This window comes from Blennius ocellaris (assembly GCF_963422515.1).
Source record: "Blennius ocellaris genome assembly, chromosome: 23".
NCBI classification, from domain to species: Eukaryota; Metazoa; Chordata; class Actinopteri; order Blenniiformes; family Blenniidae; genus Blennius; species Blennius ocellaris.
The window spans coordinates 13,948,624-13,960,123 of record NC_137672.1 but is presented as its reverse complement, the minus strand read 5'-3'; the positions used below and the strand labels follow the sequence as shown (position 1 = coordinate 13,960,123).

The 11,500-nt window shown below is 40.9% G+C and overlaps 1 protein-coding gene across 1 annotated transcript in view; it reads right to left on the bottom strand.

Moving 5' to 3' along the window:
• Positions 1 to 7,167: 7,167 nt before the first annotated feature.
• LOC308147185 (nuclear factor 1 B-type-like) overlaps positions 7,168 to 11,500 on the bottom strand; it is a 59,085-nt gene continuing 54,752 nt past the window's right edge. The window contains exons 9-10 of the mRNA XM_080519282.1: positions 11,269 to 11,357; positions 7,168 to 7,619 (exon numbers count right to left, since the gene is read on the bottom strand). Coding sequence (XP_080375408.1) covers positions 7,487 to 7,619; positions 11,269 to 11,357 — 222 coding nt within the window. The 3' untranslated portion in view covers positions 7,168 to 7,486. The remainder of the gene's footprint in view (positions 7,620 to 11,268; positions 11,358 to 11,500) is intronic.

The following is an 11,500-nucleotide window of genomic DNA, read 5'->3' as shown; positions in this document are numbered from 1 at the left end:
CCGATCGACCTGAGAGAGATCAATGAGGAATGAAGGATCAAATGTCAATTAGTGCACATAATGTATGCAAAATGACAGTTTTGAAGCCGCAGCATTGTAGCTATGTATTTTTCTAACTGAATAGTTCATGGGTATTGTTGTTTCTTTCACTGTGTTTACAGATTACAGTTTGAATCACCATTATTAGTTTAAACATGCACAAAGAAAAACCCACAAAAAAGCCACTGACAGTTATATTTACAGTAAATCGCATGGCTCTGGTTTCATGTCGGTGTGCAGTTTGCATGTTCTCCAGTCCAAACAATAACTCAAAAATGTTTGAGTTGTGAATGTGAGTGTATGTCGCTCCGTGTCTCTTCTTTATTAATGTAAACTGCTTTCACATATAGTCAGCTGAGACTGGGCTTTAATAAAGCGGTATCAAATAATATGTATTTATAAATCTACAGTATCAGTTGAAGAATTAGAACGGTTTGGTGTGATGTAGATGTGTGCGTATTTGTTACTGCTTGGGCCTGACATCTGTGAACAAACTTACATTATGGGACAGAAAAGAAAGCGGGTGAGTAGTATATATGCTAAACTTAGCATAAGGTTCTGGGTTGCTTTGGATTTAGAAAGTGAATTTAAGTACATTAAATTTTCCCCCAAAAGCATGAAAATGTGTCGGTACTAGTCTTTCTTCTTCATTAGGACTCGATATTGACTCAAAACCTTCACTTTGAGAACTTCATGCATCGTGAGGGTATGCCCACTGAATATGCTTTCGAAGTTAATATTAAAGAAAGTTTGTGTAACTCCAAAGATAAAGAGACATATTTGTGTGTGCATCCCCAGAAGGTACAGGAATCTGCCAGGTGTGTTTTAGAATGACACCAAAAACTCAATAAAACACACAGAAAGAGTCATATTTCCCAAGTAATTTTTGTAGCATAGCTCATTTTATTGTTTAAACAGTTTTGCATAGGAAATATATCCACTTCCAGTAATTGACTGCAGTAAAAACAGCTGCTAGCAGTATAGGCTGGATATAACAGTAACAATCACAAAAAGTTGAGCCTTTATTTACACTGATTTTAATCTTGTGGCAATTTTAGCCCCTGCACCAAATGTAACCAGCTTGAAGGCATCGCCTAGCGCATGGTGTTCCTAAAATCAATAAAAGAAGGGATATCAAGGCCTTCGCTATACAGTTCACAATGGACACCTGTGGCTCCTAAACTGTAAATGAAAAGATAAAAAAAACAAAACAAAAGAAGTTTTCCAAAAGTCCTCTAAAACGTACATTCAGATACATACATAGACCTTTGCACACACTTGCAGTGTAACTACAATCACTACTGGAGACTGTTTACATATTGTTTTGTTGTTGTTGTTGTTGTTGCTTGTTTTTTTTTTTATATATATATTTATATATATGTATAATTCCACCATGATTCCTAAAATATAGTGAAATGTGTGCGCAGAGGGAAGTAAAAGTGCCACAAGACCCAAAAAGAAATCAGCCCTGCAGAGAAAAACGGTGAATTATTTTCCGAAAAGAAGGTATTTCATCTTTTCTTCTGCGTTTTAATGTAGCACTGACCCTCCCGCCCCGCTCCCCCTCTCAGAAGAAGAAAAACAAAACAAACAATAGAAGAAAAGAAGAAGTATGAACATTTCCTATCAAAATTTCAACAAGTCTTATGTGGGCATTGTGTGTTGACATAATTAGAAAATTAATAAACCACAAAAAAGCTCCAAAACATCAAAGAAGTAATAAAGAGCAAATTTCCAGATGAGTTTGCCACATTCTGTTGTGTGATGCAGTTTTTTTTTCTTTTTCTTGTCACATAGGAAAGTAAGTCTATCACATTTTACAATTATGTACAACAGACACTTGGACAGCTTGAACAGGCACTGCATTGCTATCTTTTTGTCTCCTTTTGGTGAATGTTACATCCTGTAAAAATGCTGGTTTTCATGTTTTCTTCGAACAACCTGATGCCAAGTGACTAGCAGCTAGCCAAAAGTATGGAAGGTGTATATTGCTCATGTAGGATGAAAATGAATGTTTCCTTTAAGTCTGCATGTATACGCCCTCTCAGTCCTTACAGATTGAGTGACATTCAGTTCACAAAGGAAAAAAGAAATAAAATCAATTAAAAGTCACACATATTGCATGAGTGCCACAGGTCCTCCTTGCATAAAGTCGTCCTGTTTCTCGGTGATCGCAGCGATCGATGTAGTAATACTTTCTGAAATAAGGTCAAAATCAGCCTTACATGGGGCTCTTGAACCTGTCGATGGGTCAAACACTGATTGAAATTTATAACTCAAGAGCTTTTCCACTGGCTACATCCACACAACGTGTAGTAAAAGAAATACACAACCAAAGACCAAAAAAACCTCAGCTGCAAGGTACAGTACCTTCTTCTGAAGCACCTCAAAATTAAACAAATGATTGTTGGTAGTGTGAATGGACAGTATTTCATAATACATCAGGCTTTGATAGTGTGCGGAAAAAAGTGCAAAAAATAACTGATGCCTGGATGCTTTTGCTGAGAGATTTCCCAGAGAGCACCTTCTGCATAACGTGAACCATGCAGGCGGCTCGTAGTTGGCCAGCCGAATCAGGAAATATGGCGAGACGTAGCACCAATCGTCATGCAACGATCCCAAAAAGAAACAAAAAAAACAAAATCAAACAAAACCAAAAAAAAACCAAAGGAAAAATTCTCTGACAGATTCATCAAGGACGTTTGTCACTGCTGATTTTACCCTGCTTCTCGCTTTAAGGTCGGGTGCAATCTGGGGCCTTTTGTTTTATCTACTGGTTTTTAAGTGACGTCACTTCCCAGCTGCTACAGGAAACACACTCACGCCACCGTCTTGTTGGACAAGAATTCACACCCACTTCCACAATAAAAAAAAAAAAAAAAAAAAAAAAAATGAGATAAATCACATCACACTCGCTATGGCCACACTAATTAAAGAACAACAATTCAAATATTCATGAAGTGTTTCCAAAATGGAAATATCTAAGCACTAACCAAGATCAGAAAAAAAATAATATTAATAATTAAAAAAAAGCCTTCATTGTTGTTTTTTTTTTATATTTATCAATCTTTATAGAATAACCCCCTGGCCCCTCCTTTTTTTTTTTACCTATACATACAGGAATACAACACCTGAAGAAAACACTTTATATTCTACTAATCAGGGATACCTGGAGAGTTCTAACTCAAATCCAGTCTCTGAAACAAATTAACGAAACAAAAAGAGATCCAAATTAAATTTGTTTGCTTTTTCCTAAAATGGAATTGACTCATTTTCCCCAGAAATGAAGATTTACAAATGTGGGCTTCAAAGAAGAATTCCCCAGAAAGTTTACAGTGTACAAACTCCTGTCCTACGGGCAGGCTTTAAAACAAACAAACAAACAAACAAACAAAAAAAAAAAATTCAAAGACCCTCATCTTCTCTCGTTGTGTCGTGTCAGAGGCACTCGCGCATACACACACACGTGCACACACACACACACACACAAACTTTCTCAAGCTGCCAAAGCAGAGTTCAGCCCCATAGACTACTGCTATCGACGCGATCAGGATATTTACCTTTATGTACAGTTTACTATTCAAATAAACACCAGCAGCACAGTGACCCTGACACATTTTTCTTTTTATCTCGCGCACGCACATCCGCACACAAACACACTCGGGGACAATGCACTTCAGTGGGGTCTCCAATGGCCAAAGGCTGCAAAGCACTTAAGTTGTTGTTTTTTTTTCCTTTTAAAAGAGAAAAAAAAATCAAAGACAAAATAAAAAAGACAGAACAGTGCACATAGAACGGGGTGACTTTTAGAAAGGTTTTTTTTTTCTGTTTAAGAAATCTGGGTGAAAACGGAGAGATTGAGCTTGACTTGAGGATTGTTTTATTTCTTCTTCTTCTTTTTTTTTTTCCTTCTTATTCTAACAATGATTTCTGCTCGTTTCAGCCCTCGGCTGGAGCTCTCGGTAGTACCGCCTCTCCGGAGGAATCTTTCACGATTGTAGGGAAAGAGTGCAAAAGGTGTCACAGCAGCGTCGGCGGCGCCACTCCTTCTGTGAAACAATTTATCTCACATTTCAAAAATGGCAAGAGAATGATTGATATAAATAATGCCCTGCAATACGCCTGAGAGATTCAGTTGGAGACTAAGTTGTGAACACTGTAACGGGGGGGGATGTGATGATTGCCTAGATGCTATTTAAGTGCTCTATTTGACTTCTAGTGAATTCTATTTAAGCTTCTACTGGGCCATTGGACATGAAGCGGGAAACCGCCAATCTTTCTACCGTCCAATATTTACTTTGACGTGCTCTAATGTGGCTCGGCTAGGGAAAGTATCTCAAGAATCGACATTATGTGCATATCGTATATACATTTATACAAATCTACTACTTATAAAATACTTTCTAAAGGCTTGCTTGAGCCCGTCTGGAACTGATTTCGACAGGTCTCACGAGCATTAGTCGGTGTGTGATTGTTGCGCAGGTCACAGGCCACTTCACTGATGTGTTTAAGGCATCTACTTGGGAATTGCATTCGGCGACATCTAACAATAGTACGGTTGTACAGATTCGATACGGCGTGCATCCGTCCTTGGTTGCAGCTCTGCGGGACGTCGGGGAGGGGTTTCTACGCAAAAACAGGACGATTTCCTTTACTTTTTCTTTTAAATGATTGTCATACTCAAGTCAAGCCGTCTCTCCTGTGAAAAAAACCAATTTTTGCTCGTTCAAGATCACACGCTAGCACCCCAGTTGGAAAGTTGAAAGTAAGAGTCACAGTAGACCAATCAGTGACTTTGCAGCCATAGAAAGACCAAGGGTGCATTTTTTGTTATATATATGTATATATATCTATAAGTACTTCTAAAAAAATACCCCCCCTCCCCCCAAAACTCCCAAATTCATAATACACTGGAACATGTCTCATCGTCATTCGGTCGGCCTATGTGCTAAAAAAAAAATTAAAAATAAAAAAAAATAAAAGAAGAAGAAGAGGAAGAAGAAGAAAAAAAGACCTTGTCTTACACTGCATAGAAAGCAGTCCCCACTTTGGTCAATAAAAAAGGAAAACACCCACAACAACAACAACATCATCAACAACAACAACAACGACAAACAACGATATCAACAAAATAAATGCATTACAATATTGTCTATCTCCAAACTAGCCTCTAATAATTGACGCATCTATAAGCACTACCTACATAGGCAAAACTTGGTATTGCATAATTTTCATAATTCTGAATTCCACCCTCCACAATAGTAACTGGAAGATGAAACAAAATGAGCATTGAAAATAAGGAAAACAAAAAGATGACAGGTTATTAGAAAAAAAACAAAAAAAACACCAAAATACTGGAAAAAAAAAAAATGCTGGTTGATTACAAACTTTTAAAACGGCAACTATACACAGCCTTGATATGCAATGTAACTGTGAGATAGAGTAGTACATGAAGTTAAAAATCAACAATTTCATTCAGAGTACAAAACAATTCTTATCATAAAAATGTTAATTTTTTTTTTTTCTATAATGATAAATGCAGCAAAAACAAGTGTAGTGATGTCTCTATATTCAAAGGCAAGGCACGTAATGTGGACTATATGTCATCGTGCAAATTAGGAGTATTGGAGAGATTTTTCCTTGTATAAATACGTCTGGACTGGAGAGGCAATGGCTGTGAGCATGCCGTGCACAATTCTAGATTTCAGGGATTTGCCACCACCTGGATTCATAATTTCAGTTATTCGACCTCTTCCACTTTAGAAATAACCTTGCACAAACTGTAGCTTTACCCAGAAGCCTGCGCGCTACATTTGCATGAATAATATAATTTTCAGGAGTTAACACTTCCATATTCTCTTTTTCATTTTTTTTTTTGTGTAAACATAAGCTTTAGAAGCTGATGGCCAAATGCATATGCTCTTGATCTTATCGTGAACATTCAAAAAAATAATAATAAAAATGCCTCTTTTGCACACTATGTGTGTCTCATTTCTTTACTTATGTTCTTTTTTTTTATTTTTAATACCCCCAAAAAATAATAAGTTAAACAAAAATCTCCCCACAGCCATGGAGAGGGCTCAATATAAGTGCTGGTTTTGATCAGCGCTGCACAGGTAGCTTAATGCTCGCCTTCAACTGCCTTTCAAGCTCGATGTTTTTCTCATGCGAGGAGACGGATATGTGACTGAAATCAAATTCAAATGTTTTCATCAAACATTTTTTTTTTTTATCCATACAACATTTAATATTTATCCCCTTTCCTTTAGAGTCCTAGGGCTGACAGACTGATAGCTTCCCTTCAAATATTCAATTGCACTTGCCTCTGTCGCGATTTTCTCAATCTCCAACTTTTTCTTTTTCTTAAATCCTTTTGAAAAGGAGTTGTGAATTCTCTTTATGAGGGGTCCAATCTCAAGCCTAGCTTTTTTAGTGTTTTTTGAAAACTGCATCAAGAGTTTTCAACTCTTACCATAAGTGTTTACATTAATTCTTGAAGTAAGTAGCAGTAAAGAATAAACAAAGTCAACACATTTTTTTTTTCTGAACAAAGAGTCGTATCACAGTAAACTGAAATTAAACGGAAGAAGAAGAAGAAAAAAAAAAACACTCTGAATTCACAAGTTTTTTTTTGTTTGTTTTTTTTTTGTTCCTATGGTGTACACAGTGAATCATTTGATGCGGGAAAAAGCCTCTTTTTAAGAGGTCCGAGTCGGAGAGCTTAGAGTGTCTCAACCATCCACCAGACAGAGGTTGTCAACGAGCAGACCACCTCGCGTGTGTGCGTGCATGTTTGCATGTGTGTGTGTGAGTGTGTGAATGTGTGTGTGTGTGTGTGTATGTTGTGTCTAGATTTTACATCTTCCTCCAACATGGAAAAATAGTAGGAATTGCCGCTAAGAGACTAGAGTGTCATGCAATAAAACATTAAGGCATCTATACATCACAGTATTTGAATGGATTGAAAAGTTCTGCAAACGCAACAACTGACTGGTGGCTGGTGGGTGAGGGGGGGTCAAGTGGGGGGGGGGGGGGGGGTCGAGGAGACAGCAGACCTGAAGCTTCTTCTCTTTTTTTCTCCCCTCTTTCCTCTGCAGCCAACCCTCATCTTCACTTCAGAGCCAGCGTCCATCATCGGGAGGGGGCAGGAGTCCAATGGGGGTGGGGGTGGGTGGGGGTTGGGTTTGATGGGTAGAAGGAAGCGAGGGGGAGGGAGGAGTGGGGGGGGGGGTGGTTATGCAGCACCTGCTGCTTTGCTGGTTTCATCCATGGCTGTGGACACCTGTAGTGCTATAGCTCCGCACCACAAACACCCCCCACACATCCACACCGTCCGCCCTGAAGGAGCCGGGGGGGGGGGGGGGGGGGGGGGGAGTGAGGGAGTGAGAGAGAGAGGGAGAGAGGGAGAGAGGGAGAGAGGGGGGGAGGTCGTCCGGCCTCCGCGTGATCAGTTCCCTGTCTCGGCGGGGACCAGGGGCTCACCAATGATGTTTATGCTGTAGTTCTGGTGGACATTTGTTGGCAGAATCGGAGTCCCGTTCGACACTTGGAATGGAACTAAGCTCGCCCAGGTACCAGGACTGTGGACAGAGAAAACAAACAGAGGATTGGGGGGTGGGGGGGGTGGGGAGAACGATTAATCACACGGTATTCACATGCAGGCAAAAGCAAACTCAACATCAATACGTTGCTGTATTAACTGAGTTCTAAAACTCAGTTAAAAGAGAAAACTTTCATCTTTAATGACAAAAAAACACCACTAAATTCAATGCTAAGCTAAGCGAAGCTATGTGTGGCTACGTTCAGTCCGAAAGCAGAGAAGAACGTCATGTTAGCGTCATTCCCGCAGCTCTCTATGACCAGCGGGCCTTTTTGGTTTTGGTAAACACACCAAAAACGGCAGCACAGCCTTGTTAATCTGAGCTGAGGTGATTCCTCTTGATTCCCACCGAGGGACATTATATGTGTGTGTATGTGTGTGGGGGGCATGAGAGGGAGAGCTTGATTGGTGGTGGAGGAGGAGGTGGTGAAGGGGTTTGCGGGGGGTGAGGGGTGCAAAAAAAAAAAAAAAAAAAAAGTGTGGGGGTCCCTACACAAAGCTGTCCCATCCCTATTCATCTCACGCTAATGGCAAAACAACACGGTGATTGTTCCTGGGGAGCAACGGTGCTAACTGAAAACGCGAGCGGGAACAAACAGCATGTTGTTCCCGAGGGGTGCTGCGCTACGTAGATGTCAGATAATTAGCCCCCCCCCCACCTCTCTCTCTCTCTCTCTCTCACACACACACCACTACCCTCCCCTTTTTCTATCCCACAGGCCCCCTGTGTGCACTCATCTAACACCCTTCCACCTCTCCCATCACCCCCGCTAAGTATGAGAGTACCTGTGCTGCACATTTTGCTCACTGCGTTGGCCCAAAAGCAAACTGTCCAATTCAAACAACACGTTTCAAAACGTCAGGACAAACAGTTCAGGGTAAAAAAAAAACAAAAAACAAAAAACAAAAAACAACACAAGAAGGAGTCGACAAGCAGAAAGGATGGTGGAGAAAGGGAAAGACGGATGGGAGGAAGGAAAAGCAGTTTGACGGGAAACAAAACACGGACGAGCCTAAAGTGTGACGATGTTGCGTCGCCGAGGCGAAACTCCAGACTCCGGTCTTTGTGAAGCCGTGAGACAAAAGGGTCTGCGTTAATAAAAGCTACTCATCAACCAGTCTGCATTTTATACAAATCGCTGGTCGCTGCTCTTTGACTTAAAACAATGAAAGTGCAAATTCAATTGGCCTTGTGTCCCGAGAAACCGGGCAAAAAAAAAAAAAAGAGAAGCTCTATTCAAAACAAAAAATAAAGCAGAAACACCACTGCTCAGGTTTGAGGCCGTTTCAGGACGCAAAGTGTTAAAAAGAAAAAGAAAAAAAAAAGAACTTGGAGACTAATCCTCCCCGGCAGTTTCTCTCCTGTCCGATCCGTCCTCATGCTATCCTCTCCCTCTCCTACTTTCTTCCCTCCCTCCTTCTTCTCTCACGCCCTGCCAAAAATCATCGGACAGGAAACGGGGGATTAAGTTTTTCCTACCTTGCTGAACAAAGAGCGCACAGAGCGGCCAAGGACTGCAGCTTTCTCTTTTTCCTGTTCGCTTTCTTTCCTTCCCTCTTCCTCCCTCCCTGTCTCCCTTTCCTTATGAAACCCCTCTCAGGTAATGACTTACATTAGGAGGGACCACACAGCTACAAAAGGGCAGTTGCGGCCTTTTTTTTTTTTTTTTTTCTGTCTGTGCGGATCGGTTTTAATCTTGTTAAAATCGATGGCTGTCAGTCTGTATCAGCATCTTATGAGCTGAAGCTGTACTAAGCAAAGTAAAGAATTCCTAATATCAGTGAGTACGGGTGATCAATGGAGGCTTAAAGAATTACCTCATTAATATGCATCCTCTGAAATTGTTTAAAATGCTTTTGCGAGCAGGAGCATTGCGACTAAAACCCGATTCTGACCTTTAAAGACGTCGAAAGCTGCCGCTTTGTCGTATTTTGCGTTTTTCCAGCCGGAGGAGCTCAAAGGCCCGACCGCCGTCGCGGCGTTTCCTTAGGTAACCTTCAAGATGGCCTCCCCTTGCCCTGTCCACCTCCCAAAACCTCACTAATTCTACTCCCTGCAAGCACAGTCCGGGCATACAGCGTGCTTCGTTTAAGGATTAGCTCCCTAAATTAGATTATCTAATGGCATCTTAATGGATTGCTGACCCATTTCCTGCACAATGGCAACATGCGAGTCTGGCAGCTTTTTAATTTGGGAGCAAGTCCTGAAGAGGCATAGCAGAGCGCTCCATTTAAAGGGCAAGCCAGATAAAAAATAAATAAATTTAAAAAAAAGAGGAATTTCGACCAATTCCATCTATACGTTGAGCAGTCCGGCGTAAATAATACATCAGAAAGTGGGGGTGGGGCGGAAAAAAAAAAGTAATAGAATTACAATCCTTGTAACGGAGTAAAGTAAATTCAGTTGGGATCTGTTTTATCCACACTTATTACTGTACGGTCGCAGAGAGGAGCGAGGAGCCCCAGTGTGAGTGGAAAAAGACCTCAAGCTGCTGCAGGGGACATTTTTCTGCGCTACCTCTGCTGGCCTATTAGGAGGCCTGGTGAGGGGGTTCTGCAGCCAGAGCTTGTGTTTGTTAAAAAAAAAAAAAAAAAAAGTTGGTAAGTTCAGCAAGCACAAATGACCTGTACACACACACACACACACACACACACACACACACACACACACACACACACACACACACACACACACACACACACACACACACACTGCATATCCAGGGAAAGGGGAGACGTAACAGGAAAAGGCTTAGCTCAGCTTGCTCGCTCTACCATAGTGAAATGGTTCAGGGCTTTTTTCTCCCCCCCCCCCAGAGGGAGAGATACAGTATGGAGGTGGGGGGGCGGGAGGGGAGGAGGGAAGGAGGGGAGGGTGGGGGCAGTGGGGATGTGTTCAGTAACTTTAAGTTAAAGAGAGTACAGCATGACGCGAGCATAAAAAAAAAAAAAAAAAAGCCAAACAAAGCGGAGCTTGTTTCAATGCGTGCGGCAAATTCTCCTCACATGGCAACAAATCTGACCTGAAATGACTTAAAACACTGACTTAACTTGCTCTAATTTGTCCCATCAAAGTTTTCGCTATGACATATAAATAATTTGGAGTGATTCATGAGAGCTACGTCTTCAAAGCGATCTCATATTTGTCAGCCGAACCACAAAGATACTTTTAACAGAAATAATGTTTAATTTTCTCCAAAGATGTCCCGAAACATGAGCTCTATTGTTTCAGAATATTCTGATTTGCTTATATTATTTAAATATCTCATCAACACATGCCATCATTTATTTTGAGGGAAAATGGATCAAATCAGTTTCTGAAAAAAATCAGAATTATGAGGAAATGTGGGAAAACAAAGCAGGGAAAGGTGACGTGAGGGAAAAATACACGACAAAGGGAGAGGAGAATGTATTGTTTATGAACAAAACCATGATCTCATGTTAAATATCCCACCATTTTAAATTTCTGTACTTGTTTCAGCATTCAAATCTATGCATAAAATATGTGAGCAACTTTGGAAGGTGGAGAAAATTATTACATTCATATGACTTGCAAGGGTGTGTGTGTGTGCGTGTGTGTTTGTGTGTGTGAGAGACAGACAGAGGACGTGAAAGAATGAAAAGGTTACCTTTGCCAAGTAATCCCCAAAGTGTCGTCAGTGGCACTGGGGCCATAATGCCTGCCGTTTTGAGTCACGCTCCAGTCACACTTCCTCAGCTGTCAATTGAAACCTAGCAGTCAGATCACTGGGCCAAGACAACTTCCACTTTCAGATTACACTAACACTCATCACTGAATACACACATGCATGCACATGAGCCTATAGGGCAGAAGCAGCACAAATCATAAACACAAATGAC